This window comes from Colobus angolensis, unplaced genomic scaffold (assembly GCF_000951035.1).
Source record: "Colobus angolensis palliatus isolate OR3802 unplaced genomic scaffold, Cang.pa_1.0 Scaffold229, whole genome shotgun sequence".
In the NCBI taxonomy this organism is placed as follows: Eukaryota; Metazoa; Chordata; class Mammalia; order Primates; family Cercopithecidae; genus Colobus; species Colobus angolensis.
Window position 1 is genome coordinate 4149924 of NW_012115477.1, and position 25432 is coordinate 4175355.

The following is a 25432-nucleotide window of genomic DNA, read 5'->3' on the forward strand; positions in this document are numbered from 1 at the left end:
ATCATTTCCTATTACCATACTATCACTACATAACAAACCTCACCACAACTATGTAGCTTCAAACAATAATCATTCATTATTTACATGCATCTGTGGGCTGACCGAGGGTAGATTGATCAAGACTAGGCCTCGCTGGACTTGCCTCTGAGCTACAAAATTCGGGTCCAGGCTGGTTCCTTGCATTAGCAAGCTATCTAGGGATGTTCTTCTCAAGACAGTAGCAGAGGCACAAGAAGGCAAGCCTCACCATGCAAAGACATTCCAAGCCTCTGTTTGCTACTACACTTGATCTTAGCCAAAAGAAGTGATGCCTCTATTTGTTATGTCTGCCAATATCCTATGGACCAAAGCAAGTCACATGACCAGCCACAACTTTAATAGCACAAAAAGGTATAAGCATACTCTTTTCATGAAGGTGGGGTTGGGGGAGAGATATGTGCTAAAAAATAATCTCATCTACCATTTTATTTTTCCCATTTCAGGTGAGGAAATTCAGGCACCTAGAAAATAGAAATGGAATGCAAATTCAGTTGGTATAGCTCCACTCTATCCAGTAGAATCTAGCCTGTATCACCAATATGAGGGTAGAAACTTAATCTGTTTTGTTTTCTGTTATATTTCTCAACACCTAGAACAGTGCTTGGCACTTAGTAGGCATTCAATAAAGATTTGTTAGACAAATGAATGAACTCAGCACAGTACATGGCACATAGTTGGCATTCGATCAATGTTAGCTATTATTATTGAGAAAAAATGTATAAAACTTGGGAACAAGGTAAAGGCATATTCATTCATTGTCACATTGAAACACTGCTTCACTGGCCAATGAAAGGATTATTAATTATTTAGGGAAAAATATCTTTTTTGGACTCATTAACTACTATTGATCAAAGGCTCAAACTCTGTGAAGTTATGTTTTTATTTACAGATTTTTGTTCATTACAGATGTAATTTATTTCAGAAAAACAAATTATTTTTAAAAAAACAAAGGATTATTTTGCCCTGTATGACATTAATGGTATTGTATTGAACCTAGCAATCTGACTCACCCTGTCTTTCTCCAATGCTGCTAAATTTCTTTCTCTAACTGTCTTTGGAACTTACATCATTTTGTTGCTTTCCTCATTTATGAGTTAAATAAATCTTTGACATGTCTTCATCCTATATTTTGAGTTACATATTTAACTTTTTGGAAATTGCACTTTAAAGTTAGCATTATTTAAACAATTTTCCTGCTAGATTTGAAAATGGTTATTCACTTTCAATTTAATTCAACTATTATTTACAGAATTCCTGGTTTTCTAAGGTACGGGGTGTGAAGCTGGAATATAAGAGGGGAGAGAAGGAACTGGTGATTGCTAGCCTTGTATACCAGCAACTGGGAGCCCCAAAGACTAACATGGATGATATAAAGCAGCCTTGACAGGCTAGAAGTCATTATCAAAGTTTTCCAAGGGCCTGTGTTATTTCAAGATTCTGATCATATAACTGGAAATGTGTAAATGGTTTTCATGGGCAGTTAATATCCTGAAAAGAAAAAAATTTTTGAAGCCCCATCTTCTGGAAATGTTTATCAACATTCAGGTATTAAATGGACTATTGTGGGCAACGGTCCTTCAGTAGCCCCCATGGAAGAGGTGGGGGTTGAAGACTTTAGTTTGAAATAAACAATTAACAAAGGAGACTTAAAAGTTTAGTTTGAGGACTCCTCCTCAAAATTCTGGTTACTTTAATAATTAGAATTTCCATAATATTCTCAACAAAAGCCACTAATGGACCACAGTGAAATCCTATTTCAGTATCATGAAACTGTTTTTAATTTGAAGCTTTTCCTCTTTGACCGTTTTACTCTTGAATTAAATGATAAATCTATAGATTTTCGGAACGTTTTGGAGATCACGAAAGGGCACTGTGAGTTCTCTTACTGGGTGTATGGACATTCCAGTAAGTGTCAGGTTGAGGATGGGAATCAGGAGGACTTCGAGTACTTAGATCTTGGATTCCCACAACTAGGAAAGTTGAATTGCAGGACTGGCGCTTCTCTGGTAATATCTGGACACCTTGGGAAAGGTGAATAACAGCCTTCAACTTGAGCCCCCAAAACTTCTCTATTACTTATTTTTGTAACTTAGTCCCTTGCCCATAAAACAAAGACTGACCAGTCAGAGACTTGGCTTTCTACAGATTATGTCAACTAGTCAAGGTAAGAGATTTAGCACGGAGCTCGGCACAAGAGAGCATTGCTTCATCCAGAGCACTTAACCAATGCTGGGATCCCCATCAAGTGTCCAGCAGGCGAAGGAGCCTGAGGGCAGTGGAGCAGGCGCAAGGGGGAGCTCAGACCGACCCCGGACACGCGTCTTCTCTGACAGGTTCGGGACCTGGAGCCCGAGGGCCGCTCCCCTCGGCCTTGGCCTTGGCGTCTACTGGACAGCGGCGCGGTGCGCTCACTCCGCCCCCAGCGGGCTGGGGCGGGGACACCGTCCCCCGGGAAACAGGACGCGCTGCTTGTCCCAGGCCTTCGCCTCGGCCTGCCAGGCTACCGCTGTGCGCAAGTGGCGCGGTTAAGTAGCAGCAGGTGGGAGACTAGGATCTGCGCTCGCGGCAACCGCGGAGGAGGGTGGGCGCCTCCCGAGGTGTTCTCGCTCACTTCAGGCTGGCCCAGAGTCTCGGGTGAGGAGCCAGTCGGCCCCGCGTTCCCTCGGACGGTTGCCCAATGGCAGCCCCGGTGGTAGCCCGGGAGGCGCGAGACTTCCGAGAAGCCCCGACCCTTCGCCTAACGTCGGGGGCCGGCCTGGAGGCAGTGGGCGCTGTGGAGCTCGAGGAGGAGGAGGAGAACGAGGAGGCGGCGGCGGCCAAGAGAGCGCGGAGTTTCGCCCAAGACGCGCGGGTGCGCTTCCTCGGCGGCCGCCTGGAGATGATGCTGGGGTTCACGGAGGAGAAATGGAGCCAGTATTTGGAAAGCGAGGACAACCGGCAGGTTCTTGGGGAGTTTCTGGAAAGCACCAGCCCGGCTTGCCTTGTGTTTAGCGTCGCCGCCGCGGGGCCCCTTGCGGCTTCCCAGGAGGTAAGAGAGGACGGGCAAGGGGACCTGCCCACCCAACAAAGCTACCCAGGGGAGACAGCCCAGTCGGGCTCTTTTGCATTCCCGCGGGGCGCTCACTCGGGCACTTTAACAAACTTGGCTTGAAGTCCCCATCCTGAGGCCCGCAGAACTCCCCACGTGCACCCACTCTGCAGTTCAGCAGCTTCAGGTTAGTTTCCTAGGTCAGCTGTTTGTATTTGACGGAGAATCCCCCGTTGAGCCTGTTCGACCAGGATAATGCAAGAAAACCAGCGCTTTCTTTAGCTGCTTGGGTGTTGGGCGCAACGTGGGATTTCTGTGCCAAAAAACTTGTGTTTCAGTTGCTCTTGGGTCTCCCTGGAGTCACGTCCTTTAAAAAAAGGTGGTGTTTGGCAGAGCGCATATAACTTGTGACGTATTTTGACTACGTGCCAACCACACTTCACCCCAGGGAAAAACATGGAGTCCTTAAGGAATGCCCATGCAGTCTTCGCACCCATGGGTGTTTACTGACCGTTTAGGGGGAGCAGTTCCCTCCTTCCTTCCTCTCTTTTTCTTCCTTTTTCTTTTTGAATTTAGATTACTTGCCCACTAAAAGGTTAACATACCACCTAACGTACAGCACTTGTATTTAGTATTTTTCAAGTATGGTGAGTTCGGAGCAAGATTCACAATTTTTAAATAGCGCCATGCTCAGTTTAACATGTTATATCGTTTTTATCACTAGCTGTGGTCATTATGATAGTTGGGAAATAGGATCTCAGAGAAGAGAGAAACAGGAAGGCTGCCTTAGGGTATTGTGAATTTTGAATTCTTTTGTTTTAGTACTCTTCTAATTGTAATTTAAAAAAAAATAAGTTTGTCAGTAGATAAGACGATAGAACACTTAACTCTAGTATTACCTAAATCAAATAGTTATAATGTTCAATAAAATGACTCAGTAGTTGTGGAAATGTTAGCATGTTTTGTTTATACATTTCTATTCTTTGATAGAAATACAAATTAACCTCTTGTGCCTTGTCTTTATCTCAGTTTGGCTTATTTCCAAACCAGAGAAGATTATAAAAACCCATTAGGATTGAAACATTCTACATGCCTACATGCTCCTTGTTTTTAGTTATAGGATTTTTTTTTATATAATGATCTGGTATAATTGACATGCCTTTAAAAAGGTGATATTTCCACACCAGTAATGCTGTGAAATTAGCATTATAAAAGAACGAAGAAAACTGTATACTCTCTGCATAATAGGGAAGAGCGGTAGAAGGACCTTGTTCATAGAGCAGGCAAAGACACCAGGTTTTGTTTCTTCTGCTAGCAATACAGCTACAAGTTGGATATAGTAAATCCTGCTCGTTAACAAGAAAACGACACAGTGAACTAGAACTAATTATCCTGCTCTTGTTTTAGATTCCAAGAGATGCAAACCATAAACTTGTTTTTATTTCCAAGAAGATTACTGAAAGCATTGGAGTGAATGACTTTACTCAAGTGGTTTTATTTGGAGGGTTACCTGCATTGTCTCTTGGACATGTATCTGCTTTCCTCGATGAGGTACTGTCCTGGTCTGTCTTTAATATTTAAAGCTTTCACTTATCTCTGTGACATTTGGAATTATTCAGGACAACTCTTATAATTAAAAGAAGAGCTAGGATGGGGAGGGGCAGGGCAGGGGATGGGGAGGGTGTGGGGAAAGCTTGTAGAAGCCAGGAGTCTCTAGCCAGGTGAATGGAGTCATGACATCTACACTGTTCCTGAAAGGAGCTCATGCTTACGGATGCTAGTATTCAATAGGTGGCAGTTGCAGGTATCATTCTCTCCCTTTCTTCCTTCCAAGATAATAGAAGCAAATAAAAAACATTGAATAGGCTCTTGCACCTTAGCAGTAGGTTTTAAACTTCACATTCAGAGTAGAGACAAATTTATACTTTGAAAATGAGTATTATCAGTTCCTTTTTATACCTGTTAGAAACTAACAGTTAAAGACTAAGTTTCACTCATGGCAGATAATGGGAAAAGGTGATGAAAGTATTAGAAATAGTTCTTAAAATTTCTTTTTCTCCTCTTAAATTAGAGAAATACTCTTCAACCAATGTTACTGACACTTTAATGTGCATAAGAACTGCCTGGGGATTTTGTGGAAGAGGCTAAGTTCATTCAGTCTAGAGTGGAGCCCGAGGTTCTGCACTTCTAACCTGATGCTGATGCTGTTTGTGGACTAGCTTTGAAGAGCAACTACCGAATAACCAGGTTCCATGGAACTAGAATCTCGGCTCTCAAACTTTGCTGAACATTAGAATCACCTGGGGGAGCTTTTAACACAATGCCCCAGGTCACCCCTCACCAATTAATTTAGAACGTCCTGAATGGGAGCCAGGTGGCAGCAGTTGTTTAAGATCCCCATGTGATTCTAATGTACAGTGAGCTTTGGGAACTGCTGGGTTAGATATCTGTCTACCAGGCCAATTTCTAAATCAGACCTCTTTAATCAGTGTAGTCCTGCCAAGGCCGGTATTTAAGGTAGGAAAAATTGCTGACATGTTTATTACTAGTTATTTAGCAGTCTCTCATGATCACACATCTTCTACTTTTTGAGGGTCTTCTGTCTTTTTCAAGGGAGGTGTTTTCCTGCTGAACTAACCAAAGTCTCTCACCCCTAACTTCCGTACCCTGCCTGGGTTTCCCTTTGCTCCTGTTGAATTTAATTGACTTTAACTGATTTCAGGGAGGTGCTAGGAAGACAGTCTTTTAACTTCAGTGCCAGGAACAATTTTTGGTATGCAACAAGTGCTCAGATTTTAATTGAACTGAATCTGATGACTTCGGTTCATTATGTGAATCTAGACCACTATCAACTGGAACTTGGAGGGGCAGGGTTACATTATGAGATTCTTGCTCTACTATCTGTGTCTGGCAACAGAAGATAAAAGCATTTTCCAAATTTCTCTACTCTTTTTCTCAGTACCAGGATCTGCATAACATTCTGAAAAAGGTATGCCTGCCCCTCAACATTATGATTTGTTTCCATATGTTATTAGTTGTCACTGGATTGTATTATATAATTATACTTAGCAAAAGTATTTAAAATGTCATATGGTTATTTCTTTATGTATCACGCTGGCCCACATTTCAAAAGAAACAATAATTGTGAATGCTTACCAAGGCATAAAGGAAAGATCATTTGGTTCTTCTCAGTCAATATCTGGGCCCCATCCTTGGAAATTCCAATTTAAAAAATCTAGAGGGGCCCAGGCTCCTGTATTTTGAAAGTGTTTCCTCAGTAATTGTATTGAATGGTTTAAGAACCGTCATAAAGGGAAACCCCACAGTTTAAAAAAAGAAACAGAAGGTAAGTAAAGAGATCCACAGCAAAGGCACATTTGCTTCTTTATCTACAGGTGTGTATGTGCTTGGTGAACCTTACTTTGGTTCATAGAGAAAGTTTATTTTTCTTATAAATGCAAAAACTACACAAACTTACAACTAAAATAAGACAAAACCTCAAATTAATTGACTTACTTTGTATATATTTGATAAAATTTATTGTAATTAATAAGTACATCCCAGATCTATTTGTTTTAAATGATATTTCTAGAGATACTTTAGCTGTTTGAGTTACTAATTGCTTTCCAGAGCATGTGGCTCAGAATTTCCTAGTGTTTTATCTACAGCTCATGATACAAACCTTAAGTTTTAAAAGAAGTTGGCTTTGTCATAGAATAATGTGAGAAACACATTTATCCTTCCAAACCCAAAGGGTGGACTCGGAGGCAGGCAGACCAGCAGAAGCAAGACTTTTAATGGCGGTCTTGCAAGATCGGGTGTTTGGTAGGCAGGCACACCCGGGGCAGTCACAGCAGGTAATTTATCTCCTAGCACATAAGCCCCCTCCCATTTCCTCACTGGTTGAGTACTATGGGGTTACAGTCTTCCTGGACATTGCCTAAGTTTCATTATCCCCCTTGTAAGTTTATACCCTGGCCCCCTTCCTCGCTTATGTTTTGATTTCCCAATAACGAAACTTTCTTCCCTTTTATGGACTGACTCCTCTTCTACATTCTGTTCGCTTATCATAACTTTCTAGGTGCATGAGCCATGAGGTTTGTCATATCCACAGGCTGGCTGCCAGTACTTAGATTTATCATGGCTTGAAAACGGACCATTTAAAATGTTTTCTCACAAATTCCCTCCTCTTTTCTATTTACTTTCTTTGGCTTTATTTTTATCCAAACCCTTTTGGTTCTTGAATCACTCTAGAAGTTGTTTACTTTTTTCTTTATAGGAGAGCAAGTTTAATTTGGTTTCTAATAGGACAGGTTATTTTGCTAGTAAGTTATGCACATTTGTTTATTAATAGCTATTTTAATTTTTGTGCTAGTTGCCTTACACAGGGGGAATGCAACATCCTACTGCTGTTAAGACTCCTGCCTCATTTATGAGAGATGTAGGGATTGAACCTATTATACCTTTTCATATTTTAAAACAACCTTCTACCCAACCCATTAATGGGTTATTAATTTCGCATTTTTTGCTAGTTTGTTGGCTAGGGTTGTTCTTGTAAAGCTTTTGTGATGGTGCCATCTGGGACAGTATTCTTGGGAATGAAAATACAATACTTCCCACCCAGCATAACACATACACCCCCTTTTTCTGCTGGTATCATGTCTAGTGCAAGATTGTTTTCTCAGGCTATTTAGCTGGTGGCATTTAACTGGCTAGCTACCCCTTTGAGGGTGTCCTGAGTATAATTGATGAATTTTTGTTGAATATAATAGATATAGTTAATTTAATCCATATTTTTATTAATAGTTGACCACCGAAAGAGTGCTAACTTAAACCCAGAGCCCTTTGGTTTTGGGCCTTAAATGTATTAGGCACCCCCCCAGGGACTCCTACTGAGTTAACATATATATTGGGATTGAAAGAATTTGTCAAATATCTCCAGTTTTGGTGGCCATGTGTATTTTTGGGTATCTTAGGAAATGCCAGAGTGAAGGCAATTGGACTAAAGTACAAGTCCTGATCCAACTGGAGGGTAAGAGTTTACAGAGGTTCCCTTTCCCACAAAACCACCAGACATTAGCCTGGGCCATATGGATACCTGGGTAATTGCCATTGCTTGACTCACTTGTGATGTTTAGGAAGTGGGTACAATTGAGAGTTCTCCCATGGGCTTATTGAACTTTGCCCCTTGCCTAGAGAGGCAAGAGGAGTGGTTCATGTTTCCTATGGAGAACAAGGGAATTGCTCTGGGATCTGACCTCTGCAATGTGGGAAAGAGCAATGACAGACTTTTTTCTTTTTGAAACAGAGTTTTGCTCTTGTTGCCCGGGCTGGAGTGCTGTGGCACAATCTTGGCTCACTGCAATCTCTGACTTCTGGGTTCAAGCAATTCTCCTGCCTCAGTGTCCTGAGTAGCTGGGATTACAGGCACTCGCCACTGTGCCTGGCTAATTCTTCGTATTTTTAGTAGAGACGGGGTTTCACCATGTTGGCCAGGCTGGTCTTGACCTCAGGTGATCCACTCACCTTGGCCTCCCAAAGTGCTGGGAATACAGGTGTGAGCCACCGTGCCTGGCCAATGACAGACTTTTATAAGTCTCATTTCCCCATACATCCTTGTCCTGGTATAGAGCCAACACACGGTGCATTTCTTTAAGATTGGTATTCCATCCTAGAGGAAACAGAACCACCTGTGCCTGAAGTTGTTCTACCGCATATGCATAACAGCTACTCTTGTTGAGGGCTTGTACCGAAAATTTGACCCAGGCATTCATATTTCTGTACCCTGTCTCGATTTCTAAGATTTGCCTTAAATCTTTTACCTTAATTATTTTTAACCTTTTAGGGTCATTATTTGGTGAACTAAAGTGTTTATTAGGGTTTGATGTTGCAGTAGTCCCAGGCAAATGGCAGGTTGAGTTTTGTGTTAGTTTGAGAACAAATTACTGTAGGGGTTTTTCCCTGCAATATTTGCCCCAATCCATATAACCGAGATGCTACTTTTGGTTCTTGGTTTGGAACAGCTGGATTATCAATGGTGATGAGTATAGGATTGCATTTTAAATTCTGGCAGTTGTTTGATGAGGAGCCCTTGGACAGATGTAATTTATTCTTTAAGGGTTTCCAGGTTGGAGTTACCCACCCCACGTTTACTATCCGACACTGAAATTGGGTAGTCCACCATATATTATCCCAGCTGGGGCAGGGTGATACTCTACTGTAACCTGTATTTGTTTCAGGGCAAAGATATTTATCCACCTGAGAGAACGGTTTCTGATTTTCCACATTCCCACAAGGTAAAACCTGGCAGGCATTAAATCTTATAGTCTGGGGTGCTACTGTCTTGGTTATGTTAGTTAGCAACCTGATTGGGTAGGGAGGAGTCCCCTGCCAGTTGCCGTTTTGACCTGCTCTTTGTTTAGTAGCCCATCCCAGTCATATTAACTTCCAAAATGGGGCCAGCCCATGTTTTCTTTTTAGGTTTTTCTCAGAGTTAACTTTAAGGGTTCCTTACGTGACCTGTGCACTTTCCACTGATCATTTTTTTCTCCCTTCCTTTTTTTTTTTTTTTAAACCAATCTCTTGACTTTAGTGAGTTCACCCCAGTTTAGCTGTTTGCACAGCCAGCTCAGTGGTCAGGAGCACTTAACAGGGACCTTTCGAGTTTAGGTGGAGCTTGTCTTCTTTCCAAGTCTTGATCAGCACCAAGTTGCCAGGCTGGAAGTGGTGAGCCATGAATTCAAGAGGTGAAGTTTGAGTCAGAAGTCCTCTTAACCTAAGGGATACCAGGGTGGAGTATATGGCCAGTATATAATTTCTTAAGAATTGATCCTTCGTTTCCATAGCAGGGAGATCTCTAGCTGTGCCCAAATACAGGATCTCATATAATAACTTGTAGAGGGACCATTCCAAGTCTTTTCTTGGGGCTGTTCTAATCCTAAGGAGTGCTATTGGGAGACATTTGGTCCAAGGCATTTTAGTTTTTAAGATTAGTTTGGTGATATGCTTTATGAGAGTTTGATTCATTCTTTCTACCTTTCCAGAGGAAAGGGGATGCCAAGGGGTGTGATAATCCCATTTAATTCGAAAACCTTCCATAAGTCCCCTTAACACCCTTGAGGTAAAGTGGCTCCCATTATCAGAATTAATATTTTCCATGAGGCCAAATCTAGGTACAACCTGTTTTAATATTATTTTGACCTCATTCCCAGTGGTGACTGTGGAAGGGGAAAGGCTTCCACCCAGCCAGAAAGGTGATTTATGATTACTAGTAAATTCTTTAGTCTTTCTACTTTGGACTTGAATGCTTTCAAATAATCTTAGTCTGGGAGGTCTTTCTCCCATGGCCTGTTTTCTAATCACCTTTTTGTTTGTCTTTTGACAAGTTACACTACTTCCACATACTTAGTGAGGATATAAATCCCTATACACCCATAATTCCTAAGTGTTGCATCACACAGTGCCTGGGCTCCCCAAAGACTCCCTTTGTGTAATATAGATATTAGTTTTCTCATGGAGTTTACTTATTTCTCTCCCATCAAGAAGTACCCATTTGACGTCTTTAGTTTGACCCCTATCCTGTCTAATTCTTCCTTCTTCTCTCTGGTAAACTGGGGCCTTAATACTACCTTAGGGATGTCTGGGATCAGACTAAATAGTCTTCTAATTTCTTCCTCCAGGGAGGCTTGCTCGGCAGTGCCGTCTGCAAGCTTGTTTCCTGTAGCTTCTATGGTGTTCCCTTTCTGATGACCATTTACATGTACTATGGTTACCTCTGCTGGAAGGAGAAGGCTTTCTAAAACCTGTTTGACCAATTCCCCATGTACCAATTCTTTTCCTGTGCTATTTATTAGGCCATACCCTGTCCAGATTTTTCCAAAAGTGTGTACCATCCCACAGGCATATTTAGAATCAGTATATACAGTGCCTTCTTGGGCTTTAAGGAGCTTTAGGGCCTGGTTAAGACCACATAATTCACAGGTTTGGGCTGAGCACCCATTAGGTAATCTACCTTTCTCACACAAGGAGTGTTTATTCCCATCAATGACAGCATGGCCATTATGTCTCTTGCCATCTGTCACTCAGGATGAACTATCCACAAACAACCTTATCCCATCATGTAGTGGAGCTTCCCTAAGGTTTGGTCTAACTTTTGTTTGGTATTCTATGATATCTAAGCAGTTCTGGTCTGATGTCTTTTTCTCCTCTCCTTTCCATAGGAAACCAGCTGGATTTAGGCAAATATTTGTTATGAGCAAATCATTTTTTTTAAAACTACTATGCTTCATATTTTAGAGTCTGAGAATGTGTTCAAACTGTCTCCCGGCTTTTGATTTAATATATTCCTGACTTGGTGTGGGTTGCTTACTATTAGGGCCCCACCGGAGGTTAACTTTCCACTCTCCTAGCAGCAGGGCGGTGGCAGCACTGCTTACACACATTCCGGCGGCCCCCGAGAGACAGGATCAAGAAGCTTGGAGACAAAAGCAACAGGTTCCCTCTTCTCTCTCCAGGTTTCGTGAGCACCCCAGGGGCCATGCCCTGGTCCATTGTTACAAACAGATGGAATGGTTTCTCTAAAAATGGAAGGGCCAGGACCAGGGCAGTAATGAAGGCCTGCTTTAGCTTTTTTACTGCCTGAATTTCCTTTGGGACCATTGCAAGGGATCGGGTTTCTCTTCTAGTAACTTGAGATAGAGTCTTTTTTGAGCATATGAGTTAATTTATTAACTACAGTAGCCAGTTAAACTTAAAAACTTTTGGAGTTCTCTCTGTCTTAGGCAAAGGCAGACCCATTATTGCCGATATTCTTTCTAGGTTTAGTCTTCACTTCCCTTTACTAATTAGGCGTCCTAAATATTTAACTTCTTTTTCTACAAACTGCAATTTGTTCTTAGAGACTTGCAATCCCCATTCGTCTAGGAAATTAAATAGGCTTACGGTGGTTTCTGATACCTTGGCCCTCTTCTCCCCAGAAATTAAAAGATTTTCTACATAATGTAACAACTGGGTTCCCCTGGAAGGTTGGAATTTCTCCAGGACCTTTTCTAAGATTTGACCAAATACGTTTGGGGCTTCCATGAAACCTTGTGGCAGCAGGCCGGGCGCGGTGGCTCGTGCCTATAATCCCAGCACTTTGGGAGGCCAAGGTGGGTGGATAACGAGGTCAGGAGATCGAGACCATCCTGGCTAACATGGTGAAACCCCGTCTCTACTAAAAAAAAAATACAAAAATTAGCCGGGGGTGGTGGCGGGCACCTGTAGTCCCAGCTACTCAGGAGGCTGAGGCAGGAGAATGGCATGAACTCGGGAGGCAGAGCTTGCAGTGAGCTGAGATCACACCACTGCACTCCAGCCTGGGTGACAGAGTGAGACTCAAAAATAAAAAAATAAATAAAAATAAAAAAAAAAAACAAAAAAACCTTGTGGCAGCACAGTCCAGCGGTATCATTATTTTCTCTCAGTTATGGGATTTTCCTATTTAAAGGCAAAGAGGTCTCTACTCCTAAAGTCTAGAGGCATGCCCAGAATACATCTTTTAGATCCACCGCACTGAACCACTTGTGTTCATAGGATATCTTACTGAGGAGGGTGTAGGGGTTAGGCACCACAGGGTGGTGGGTCTGGGCAGTCTGATACATAGCCCTTAGATCTTGCATCAATCTCAACGACCCATTAAACTTTTTGACTGAGAGAACTGGAGTATTGTACGGGTGACATGCGGAGTTTTAATAGTCCATCTTTCATTAATCCCTTTATTACTGGTTGGAGATATTTTCTCCCTTCAGTATAAATGGGATTTTTTTTCTTTTTTTTTTTTTTTGCAAACCACTTCTCTTGGTTGTTTTAGTTTAGTTTGTAAGGGTGTGATTTTTAACCCTCCCCATTGCCTTTTCTAACCCACACGAGGTTATTAATTTTCTTTCCTCCTCCTCTTTTGGAAGGCCCATTATTACTTTTATTTGTCCTTCCTTTATTCCTAATCCTAAACCCAATCTCACAATCAGGTTTCGACCCAGGCTGTTAGTTTCTGCTTTAGGAACATATAAGAGTGACTAATTTGTTTTGGTCCCAGTCTAATTAACATTTTCTTGAATATCGGAACGTGAAATCCCTCCCCTTTACCCGATACTATCAATTTTTCCTTAGAGAGTTTTGTACCCCTTGGTTGGTGAATTAGGGAGGAGCGATCCACACCAGTACCAACCAAAAATGTCACTTCTCTCTCGGGTCCCACCTTCAAATTTATTCAGGGTTCCTGGTGGGACCTACTCAGAAGAAACTCTCCCCCATTCTTCATCAGCAGTCATGAGGTGGATCCCCATTTCTTTTTTCCATTTAGGACATTCTCTTTTAAAATGCCCTGGCTTTACATACTTGTAACATCCACTCATAGTCTTGGGAGCTTTCCCATGTATTTCCCTTCTTTCTTTGTGTCGAAATCTATCATTCCCCTTGTATCCTTCGAGGGGGATCTTGATCTAACCTTTTTTTTTTTTTTGACTACGTCTTCCACAGTGGAACCATGAGTTTCACTTTTTTTTTTATGCTTCTCTTCCTCCCTCCTTACAAAGACCTTCTGAGCCTCCCTTAGTAATTTCTCAAATGGTTTCTCATTCCATCCATTAGTCCTTTGTAATTTTTTTTTTTTTTAATGTCAGGCCAGTTCTTTCTTACAAAGTAAGAATATTAAAACTTTCAAAAGGCCTTGCCGTACTGGGTCCTCTGGATCTAATCTGGAGTATTTTCTTATCTAGTCTCTGACCTTTTGCAGGAATGCAGAGGAAGTTTCCTCTTGGTTTTTGTTGAATCTCCAATGCCTTTGAGACCTTTTGTGTCCTAGTGGTGGACTTTTTGATCTTTTTTACAATTAGTTCCCTGAGGTTCTGCATTTGTGTCTGTTCTCTGGGTTTTTTTTTTTTTAGATGGAGTCTCACTCTGTTGCCCAAGCTGGAGAGCAGTGGTGCAATCTCGGCTCACTGCAACCTCCACCTCCCAGGTTTAAGTGATTATCCTGCCTCAGCCTCCTGAGTAGCTGAGATTACAGGTGCGTACCACCATGCCCGGCTAATTTTTGTATTTTTTAGTAGATATGAGGTTTTGCCATGTTGGCTAGGCTGGTCTCGAGGCCCAGACCTCAGGTGATCCACCCACCTCGGCCTCCCAACATGCTGGGGATTATAGGCATGAGCCACGCACCTGGCCTCTGGGATCATTATTATCTTGTTTGCGATTGACAGTTGGAAATTTTTGTTCAGCTGTTAAGACTTCTTGCCCACGGGGTTGTTACCTCTCCCAGATGGTTATGGCCCCTCTCCTAATCATTCCCCTTTCTTTTCCTGTGATAAAGGATACTTGTGCTAGACATCAGCCCAGGTGTAAAAGCTGGGTTCTAGGAATTGATTTCAGCTGGTTTGCTAAACCCAGGGGGATGTTTTAGAAGTGGTTTCATTTCCTTCTTGAAATTCGTAACTTCAGTACTTGTAAGAGGAGCATTTACAAAGCCAATCTCTCCCTGTCTATGGGAACTTCCCTAAGAGGGAATATGCTAGATGTCTGCTGTGTGGAAGGGATAGGGAAGTTCTCAATATCCCTCTTACACTGTTCTAATTCTTTTCTCAAATTTGGATAAGGATTTAAAGGAGCAGTTGGTTCGACCCTGCCATGGTCTGCAGGTCTTTATTCCTAACCCTCCTGCTGCCCCTTGATTTTCCTGTCCCCTACTTTGTGAGACACATGGAGGCATATGGATGATAGGGGGTCCCAGGGCTTTTCACTGGGCAGGAGCTTTTTACTAGGCTTTTTCTCTTCTTCTTTGAAGGGGAACATGGTGCCTAATTCCTTGATCCAGCAGAGAGTGTAACCCATCTCCTCTTGTGAGGATGGGGTTTTATCATTCACATAGAGAATTAAAGCTTGGTATACCCCATTTTTGTCTGAGCCAAACTTAGGCCAAAAGACCAAAGGCTTATGAATGGGGTCTTTAGGCCAGATAAGCATCAATACTTTATCATTTTTTGCTTTTCCTTGTCCCTGATTCAAGGGTTGTCCCTTTAATCCTCATTCTTCCCAAAGGACTATCCGGGGGAATGTCAGAGGGAGTCTCTTTGGCTCTCTCTTTCCTTTGGCCCATAGGCCTAGAATTTCTGTATCCCATTTTTGGTCAGTCTTTGTGTCCAAGCTTTTCCCTGTGTACTCAGCCCCCCACTACTGGAGGTTTCTTGCATACCCCAATTGCTTTGCCTGTCTGTGGACATTTCCCTCATGGGAGAACAGAACTACGGATTGGGATTTGAACTCCTCACTTGCTTCATATCTAGGTTACATCTTAGTCACACACACTTGACTTCTGAAAATGCTCAACCACTGAGGCAGTACTTACAGTTCAATTTTCCTCCCTTGCCTCGTACGTGACGTTGCCTGGTTGCCGTGGTGCCTGCTTTTCTCCCTGTGTTGCCTCCACTGCCTCCTGAATAACAGTCTTGGGTTTGTTTATGGCCTCTGCAGGGATCCAGGATGCCTGGACAGAGCAGGCCACTTAAATTGTGTGGGACGTGTTTCCACTCTCTGCTGGAGTCCTACTCTATACAGGCACAGAGTTCCCAGATGAGCCCCCAAGTTTGTGAGAAACACATTTACCCTTCTGAACCCAAAGAATGGACTTGGAGACACAAAGAACAGTGGAAGAAAGACTTTTAATGGCAGTCTTGCAAGATTGGGTGTCTGGTAGGAAGGCACACCTGGGGCAGTTATAGCAGGTCATTTATCTCCTATCATGCAAGTTCTTCCCCCAGTTCCTCGTTGAGTACTATGGGGTTACAATTCTCACGGACATTGCCTAAGTTTCATTATCCCTCTTATAAGGTTATATCCTGGTTCCTTTCTCCGCTTAAGTTTCGATTTCCCAACAATGAAACTTTCTTCCCTTTTAGGGACTGACCCATTCTCTACATTCTGTTCACTTTTTGTGACTTTCTAGGTGCATGAGCTGTGCAATTTGTCACATCTGCAGGCTGGCTACTAGTACTTAGATTTATTATGCCTCAAAAATGGACTGGTTAAAATGTTTTCTCAGAATAGTAAATAGAGTGAAGTCTGAAACAGTACCCAGTACATTAAAAATGTTGAATAACTTTAATTTTCTTTCAGCTTGACTTTTAGAAAAAGCTATTGATGTCAGTGATTTAATCTAGAAAACAGTCTCCCAGTAGGTAATGCATGTTCAGTCCAACAAATCTAAACTCTTTTTTCTTTCCATTTTTAATCTTAGATTCAAGGGGTACATGTACTGGTTTGTTACCTGGGTAAATTGTGTGTCATGGGAGTTTGGTATACAGATAGTTTGTTACCCAGGTAATCAGCATAGTATCTGATAGGTAGTTCTTTAGTCCTCACCCTCCTCCCACCCTCCACCTTCAAGAAGGCCACAGTGTCTGTTGTTCTTTTCTTCGTGTCCATGTGTACTCAATGTTTAGCTCCTAGTTATTAATATAAGTGAGAACATGGATGGCCGGGTGCAGTGGCTCACACCTGTAGTCTTACCACTTTGGGAGGCCAATGTGGGCATATAACTTGAGGCCAGGAGTTTGAAACCAGCCTGACCAACATTGCAAAATCTCGTCTCTACTAAAATACAAAAATTAGCTGGGCATGGTGGCACATGCTTGTAATTCCAGCTACTCAGGAGGCTGAGGCAGGAGAATCACTTGAACCCAGGAGACATGGAGGTTGGGGTGACCCGAGATCTTGCCACTGCACTTCAACCTCAGTGACAAAGTGAGACTCTGTCTCAAAACAAAACAACAAAAAAAAGTGAGAACATACAGTATTTGGTTTTTCTGTTCCTGTGTTAATTTGCTTAAACCTAAACTCTTCAGCCTGTTTGCAAAGTTCTTCACAAACTACCCCTGCCTTCCTCATAGCCCACGTATTGCCATTGCTCTCAGGGGTGCTGGCTCTATTTCCAGGATTGTCATACTGGTGGTTTCCTACAAGCACCATACTCCCTGAGTCGCCATGATTTTATCAGTGTTCTGATTTCTGGAATGCTTGTTGTCTTACTCTGTTCAGGTTACTATCACAAAATACCACAGACTTGGTGGGGTATAAACACTGGACATTTATTTCTTACAGTTCTGGAGCTGGAAGTTCAAAATCAAGGCAGTAGTAAATTCAGGTGTCTGAAGGCTACTTCATGGTTTATAGACGGCCCCTTCTAGCTATTCCTTCACATGGTGGAAGGAGCGAACAAGCTCTGTTGGACCTATTTTATAGGGACACTAATCCCATTCATGAGGACTGGGCCCTCATGATTAATCACCTCCCAAACATGCCACCTCCTAATACCATTGTTTTGGGGGTTAGGATTTCAATATATGAATTTTCAGAGGACATATATATTCACATCATAACAACTGCCTTGCCCTGTTCTTTCATCTTAAAGATTCAAACCAAGAAATGACTTTTCTGGCAAATCTTTCTTAAAACCATTCTCTCCCAGAGGCACATATTTCTCCCATGTTTTCACATGCATCCTAGACATACCTCTGATTGTAGCAGGACGAGCCGCAGACAAAACTCCTCAGACACTGTATTAAAGAAGGAAAAGGCTTTTATTCGGCTGGGTGCGTCGGCAGACTCGCATCTTAAGAGCCAAGCTCCCTGAAGAAGAAATACTTGGCCTTTTTAAAGGCTTACAACTTTAAGGGATCCATGTAAAAGGGTCATGATAAATCAAGCAAGCGTGGAAAACGTGACGGGAGGCTACATGCGTCAGCTAACAGAACAAAAAGTTTTGCAGTGCTTTCTCATACAATGTCTGGAATTTACAGATAACACTGGTAGTTTTGGTCAGAAGTTAATATTATTATTATTTTAATGACCAGGGCCAGGTGGTGGTGCCAAGGTCGTCTAGCTATTTATCTTCTGTTTCTTTCCACCTTTTTGCTTTCTCCCCCTTCTGTCTTATAAACTAGGGAAAAGGGGAGATGGGGAAAAGCTGGGAAGGACAACAGGAGAAGTGGTGGTCTCATTCTATATAATCATGGCACATCTTAGCTTGAGCGTCACAGTTCCAGGATCTCACCTACTGAGCTCACTGAGGGCGGGGACTATTTTGTACTAATTTCTGTATTACTAGCTTGACATGTAATGGGTGCTAAGCAGGAAAAGATAATAATAACATTTGGAGACATTTGTTTCCCACCACTTTGGGAGGCCAAGACGGGCGGATCACGAGGTCGGGAGATCGAGACCATCCTGGCTAACACGGTGAAACCCCGTCTCTACTAAAAAATGCAAAAAAACTAGCCGGGCGAGGTGGTGGGCGCCTGTAGTCCCAGCTACTCGGGAGGCTGAGGCAGGAGAATGGCGTAAACCCAGGAGGCGGAGCTTGCAGTGAGCTGAGATCCGGCCACTGCACTCCAGCCTGGGTGACAGAGCGAGACTCTGTCTCAAAAAAAAAAAAAGAAAGTGAATTTTCATCTTGTTTATTGTTAAATAGAAGATTGTATCATCAAACTAAACTCTAAAAAGGTAGAATAAACATTTTCTGAGCATTTTGGCTAATTCAAGTTTTATAGTAAAATGTTTATAAACTGGTCAGATTACATATAGATTATATATAAGAAAAATGAAAAAAAGTTTAAAATGAATAGATACTTCAAGGGAAAGCAAGAAGAGACAAACTTCATTAATGCAGCATTCTCTTATTGATTACATAACATATTCCAGACTCTGGAAATGGAAAAAATACTTTTTGAGAGTTTTCACATAGTTTCATTGATGTTTCCCGTTTCATAGTGGAAGAAGTTCTGAATAAGGTCCATGCGGCTGAATAAACATGTTTCTGACTATCCAAACTTTAATCCTCTGGGATGCCACCCAGGGCTTGAGAAGATTAATTTACTTCTAGCTTCCATATGATTCAGAAAGATTGTTTTCATTAATGTGCCTGCCAGTGTGCTCAGTTTGCATTATGAGGGCAGTTTACTTACTTGACATGGCTGCTTATTTTGTGTAGCGTTTGAGTTATTGGGAACCTCCACAAATGTTTGATAAATGGGTAAGTGAATGAACAGGCAGTATGCTAATTCCACTTTGACAGAATTTATGTCTAATTGATTAAGTCTAAATGGGTCACTGACTTTGTCCTCTCTTTGTAGATTTCTTATTATTGGATGATATTTATGAAATTGGGCGGTTTTGTTACCAATTTTGTATGACAAGAAAACCTTGGAAGGAATACATTTTCTGTAAATTAATTTAACTGCTTTTAACAGTGTTTCTCTTTTTCTAGATTTTAGTGCCAGTTCTTTCTAATAAGAACAACCATAAGTCCTGGTCCTGTTTTACTTCACAAGATATGGAATATCACATAGAAGTCATGAAAAATAAGATGTATATTTTTAGGGGCAAAATGTCTAGAAGAACTCTTCTACCAGTTCCCACTGTTGCAGGAAAGATTGATCTGGATCAGAATTATTCAGAGAACAAGTACGTAACAGTACAGTATATCCAGGATATTAAAATGGAGAGCCAGGCCAGCATGGTGGCTCAGGACTGTAATCCCAGCAGTTTGGAGGCCAAGATGGGAGGGTTGCTTGAGACCAGGAGTTCAAGACTAGTCTGGGCAACATAGTGAGATTTCATCTCTACAAATAAAATCAAATAATAAAATAAAATGGAAAGTCAGCATACCCATTTAATATCACACTCCTAGCAAATTCATTAGCAAATAGAGAATTACAACTACATCATATTTTTAAAATAAGTGCAGAAACACCATGTGTATTATTTCCTTTCAAAGTACGCTTTTAAAAAGCAAATTATACAAAAAGCAAACTATAGTAATTGCCATGCCAATAGCAGTATTCCTTTAGTAAAATGGGTTTTGAGGATATAATTCTTTAACAGTGTTTTTTGAGGTTAGAGACATGTCAATGACAGAATAACATAACCCCGCAACTCAAGACCATAAACATAATGGATTTTGAAGAATTTATTTTTAGGAAACTAGTTTATGGAGCCTAAAATAACTTTTAAAATCTGTGTCTTTGGATAAAATGATTCATCTTTGAATTATTTTATTTTAATGTTTGTAGGCCACCACAGTCAAATGAAAGGATAATACTTCATGCAATTGAATCTGTGGTTATTGAATGGTCACATCAAATCCAAGAAATTATAGGAAGAGATTCAGTGCAGCCTTTGTTGAATGATCTTCACTTGTCTCCTCAAGCAGAGCTAGATTTCTGGATGATGAGGAGAGAAAATCTATCATGCATTTATGATCAAGTAAGTAGATAGCCCGAAATTGTAAATTAAATTAGCAAAGTCTCCTGAACAGCAATGACCAATAGTTTTAAAGGTTTAACACACTGTATAATTTACTGGTCTGCCCTCTTTTCTTAATCCAGAGTTCTGTATGTATGGTGTGCACTTTTGACATTAAAGTAACTTTGCCTTTAGGAGAATATTTTGACAGCATTTGAGATGATTGGAAATATTGTGCTACCCTGGAAGAGCAGTACTTCCCCAGGGAAATGTTGAAGACTGGAAAATGTAATTCATCAGCTTAATTGATTTGGGAAGGAGTGAGGTCTTGCTTGGTAGAGAGACACAGCTATGGAAGGACTAACTTCGGTTCCTCTGCTGGGTGCTTGCCATACAAATTACTTAAGGTTCTAAAAGTTAAGACATCCATTCACATGGCTTTTGGAGATTTTCTGAAACAAATTTCATATGGAAAAATTAGTATTTTACATATATAATGTATTAGGTTCTCTGGAAGGATACAACTAATAGGATATACGTATATAGAAAAGGGAGTTTATTAAGGAGAATTGACTCACAAGGATCACAAGGTAAACTTCTACAATAGGCTGCCTGAAGGTTAAGGAGTGAGGAAGCCAGTGGTGAATCAGTCTGAGTCCCAAAACCTCAAAAGTAGGGAAGCTCACAGTGCAGCCTTCAGTCGGTCGCTAAAGGCCCAAGAGCCCCTGGCAAACCACTGGTGTAAGTCCAAGAGTCCAAAAGCTGAAGAACTTGGATTCTGATCTTTGAGGGCAGGAAGCATCCAGCATGGGAGAAAGATGAAGGCCAGAAGACTCAGCAGTTCTGCTTTTCCATCTTCTGCCTGCCTGCTCTATTCTTGCCGCTCTGGCAGCTGATTAGATGGTGCCCACCCAGATTGAGGGTGGGTCTGCCTCTCCCAGTCCGTTGACTCAAAATGTTAATCTCCTTTGGCAACACCCTCACAGACACACCCAGGAACAATACTTTGCATCCTTCAATCCAATCAAGTTGACACTCAATTATAACTATCACGTATAATAATATATATCCAAATTTAAAAACTTAAATGCAAAATCAAATACAAGGCTAAGAAAATAATGTATTTTAAAAATTATTTTCAACTTGAAACCAGATATCACTTTGAGTGTTAAATACTGAATCACTTGTGAGTGAAATAGAATTTAAATATTTTATTACAGAATGCGTGTATTTAGGAATCGAGTTTATATTTATTAAAGTTTTTTTTTTTTTTTTCCTTTAACTTAGCTTCAGGCACCTGTTGTCCTCAAAATGGTTAAGATCCTGACAACTAAACAAAGCAGCTATTTTCCTACTCTGAAGGATATTTTTCTGGCTGTGGAAAATGGTAAGACTCTTGTTCCTCAGCCTGGCATCAATATCACCATCTGCTCATGATCCAGCCCTTTCCTGCTTGGCCTTGACATTTACCCTTCCACCATGTTCGGGGAGTGATTGCTCTTGGCTCTTCTGATGATAAATTCATCTCACCCTTTGTACTTTATTCTCCACCCATACTAAACTACTTTTAGTTTATCTGGTATGTAGTAGATACCTGCTAAAGTGGCTCCAGATTGAAATTTTAATTAGACTGTTTGTGGAGGAGTGAGGCCTTCAGTATTTAGCAGAGGAAAAAAATAACTCTGGATAGAGGTTTTCCAGTCAACAGATTGGGCTATGATGAGTCCAGTTATTCACCAGTTCAGTTCTCTGAGTGTGTTTGATATCCACCACTTATTTAGCTTGCAAACACTCAAAGCCATCATTGAAGTTTTGGTGAAGATGAAATGTACAGAGTGGAGGGCTTGTTGAATTTTGAATAGACAATGCATGCATCTTATTACAAACCAGGAATCATAAAATGATACCAAGTTGACAGTCTTCTCACCATCCTTGTCCTTCCACTATCTAGTTTCAGCCCCACCTAAAGATGACAATCCTGCTCAGTTCCTTGATTTCTGTTCATGTTTCTTTGCACATGGATAAGCATTTACTTATGGATATACATGATACTGAGGCTTTAAATAATACAATTGGTAATACGGACAAGTAACTTTTTTTTGTTTCTAACAGTAAAAAGTTTATTTTTCCCATGTGACATTTGGAATGTTAGGAAATCCTGAAAATTCACTTCAAATATGTTTTAATACATCTTTAGGGTTTTCTGCATGAATTCGGTTTAAAAAGAGGGCATAAGATAAGGACGAATATATACAGCAGGGGCTCTGTAAGATCTGAATTCCTGTCCCAACCCCGCTTACTGAGCATTTAAATTTGCTAAGCCTCTCGTTTGTATTGGCCTATTAACACCTTCCTTGAAGAATTGCTACGTGGATTTAGTATTTCTCAATCTTGTCACAGTCAACATTTTGGGTTAGATAATTTTTTGTTGTGGGGGGGGCCATCTTACATATTGTAGGATATTTAGCAGTATCTCTGGCCTTTACCTGCTGGCGCCATCCCTGTTGTGGTGATCATAAATGTCTCCACTCATGGCCAAATGTCCCCTGGGGGCAAGATTTCTCCTGGTTGAGAACCACTGGGTTAGGGATAGCATATTATACACTGTACGAGGTACTGGGCATGTAGTAAGTATGCTTCAATAAATAGAAGCTCTTGGCATTTTTTTTCTTCTGTGTTAGCATAGGACGAAAATTTTCTCTGGATACAGCTTCTGCAGGAATGAATCCCAGGGTCCTCTGAGCCTTATGTGTGTGTGGCCTGGAAATACAGAAATAAAACACTTCTCAATAGAACAAGTGGCCCAAACCCATGGTCAAGTTGGAGGAAGAAAGCTCTTCTCAAAGACATACTTCAGGCATTGTGGAGTCACCAGACATGCTGATCACATTTTAAGGACACTTAATATTTCAGGGCACTTACCTACTAGATACAGTTATTTAATGTTGACATAAACATTGATAAAAATACTAATTTTGAAACATGAATACATCTTGAAAAGAAAATAATTCCTGAGCATTCTTTTTATTGTTACATAGACAGATTAATTGGTTACACATCAAGTGGCTGGGTGCGTCCTTGACTGCTGGTGACAAAATTCAGCAGGGTTTTTTGTTTTTTTGTTCTTGACACAAGCCTTTTGGGTTAACACCAAAAACTAGAATCTACTTGACCTTGTTCCCTACTTTCATAATAAAATTTGTTCTCAGTTCATCGGTGGTATTTGTAGCCTTGGGAGCAAAATGGAGTATCATGGAAATCCATTTAGGGTATGTTAAAAGGACCAGTGCTAAGCAAGAGAAAACTTTGGATTTGATTAAGCAGTCATTAATGAGAGTTAAATATTTAAATGTTTCTTCATATCTGTAGCATTCTTTGGTTTGATTTTTTTCTCTTTCTTTTTTGGAGACAGAGTCTTGCTCTGTTGCCCAGGCTGGAGTGCAATGATATGATGATGGCTCACTGCAGCCTCGACCTCCCAGGCTCTAGTGCTCCTTCCACCTCAGCCTCCTGAGGAGCTGGGACCACAGGCAACTGCCACCATGTGCAGCTAATTTTTAAGTTTTTTGTAGAGATGAGGTCTTGCTATGTTGCCCAGGCTGGTTTTGAACTCCTGGACTCAACTAATCCTTCCAAAGTGCTGGGATTACAAGCATGGGCCACTGCACCTGGCCCTCTATAGCATGTGGAAAAAAAAATTTACCATGCTTAACATTTGTTTTATTGAAATAAAATTCACATAACATAAATTAACAATTTTAAAGTGTATAATTCATTCAAGTTTTAGTACATTCATGATGTTGTACAACCTCACCTCTGTCGAGTTTCAAAATACTTTCATCACTGTCCTTCACAATTTTAAGTTAAACCTTTATTAATAATATAATTTTTCTCAGTCATTGCATGAGTTACTGTCATAGGAAACTGGAATGAGAGAGTAAACAATTCAATTGTGCTCGTACCAAGTTCCTAGAAGGAATTAACATTCTAGTGATGAAGTTTGTAATCCAAGCCATAAAGTGACAACATTGCAGAGAGGTTTTATTCCCCCAGTTTCCACAGGGTTGAGTAAATTTCTTTAGACTCCAGGGGTATTTTCCCCTTGGGTTTTCCATCACAATTTATTTAGGCTATGTGGGTAACTAGATCAGTGCTCTCCCAAATGACTGAGTTACAGATGGACAGTGTCTAAAGTCTTCCACATTGCTCATGTGTAGATTGTAGGATAAGTAATATAAAGGGAACTATGACAACATTTAAGTGTGGCTGTGTTGTTTTACATGGCTCTCTTCTACATGTAAAGTGAATTTAGAAAAAAAAATAAACCGGAATCACGTTAATGATGGTTCTTTGCTTTCAGCCCTTCTCGAAGCCCAAGATGTGGAACTTTACCTGAGACCTCTGAGGAGACATATCCAATGTTTACAGGAGACGGAATTCCCACAGACCCACATATTAATCGCTCCATTATTTCATACCATCTGTCTGATCTGGAGTCATTCCAAGTTTTATAACACCCCTGCTCGGGTTATAGTTTTATTGCAAGAGTTTTGTAATCTCTTCATTAACCAGGTATGAAGCATCAAAAAACAGGAACAATAAGAATTGTTGCTGTGAGGTAGGTTTTACTAGACTAGTGAAGAATAATCTAGTATACAGTAAAAACACCATCTTTCTTTTTCTTTTTTGAGAAAGGACATTTATGGTAACAAAGGCCAAGTAACCTTTTAATCCTAAATGGCAGAAAGCTATGAAAATAAGTCAGACATGAAGGACAAGTTGTTCGCGGGTTTTGTTTGTTTAATATCTGTACCTTTCTTCAAAAGGCTTTAAGGCAGCTTCCAGTAAAAGACAGATGTGTAGTACCTTCTTTGTAGCCTTCCTTTCATTTTCACAGAAACACTGACTGATAAAAGCCTTTTGGAAAGTGTGGTAAGTTAAGAGCATCTGGCAAAAAGAAAATCCTAAAAATATAGTAGAAGAATTGTATTGAAAAACTTCTGATTCATTGTTGGTCTTTTAAAATCTCTTTTATAATTGCTTCTCTATTCCTTACTCAACCTGCGAAATGTTAAAAAAAAAAAAAAAAAA

At 40.9% G+C, this 25432-nt stretch overlaps 1 protein-coding gene across 1 annotated transcript in view; it reads left to right on the forward strand.

The window, feature by feature from the left end:
• The first annotated feature begins 2716 nt into the window (after positions 1–2716).
• DNAH11 (dynein, axonemal, heavy chain 11) overlaps positions 2717–25432 on the forward strand; it is a 384221-nt gene continuing 361505 nt past the window's right edge. Inside the window, exons 1-6 of the mRNA XM_011944208.1 lie at positions 2717–3067; positions 4475–4618; positions 19365–19561; positions 20170–20362; positions 21629–21728; positions 24702–24913. Of these exons, the coding sequence (XP_011799598.1) occupies positions 2717–3067; positions 4475–4618; positions 19365–19561; positions 20170–20362; positions 21629–21728; positions 24702–24913 (1197 nt within the window). The remainder of the gene's footprint in view (positions 3068–4474; positions 4619–19364; positions 19562–20169; positions 20363–21628; positions 21729–24701; positions 24914–25432) is intronic.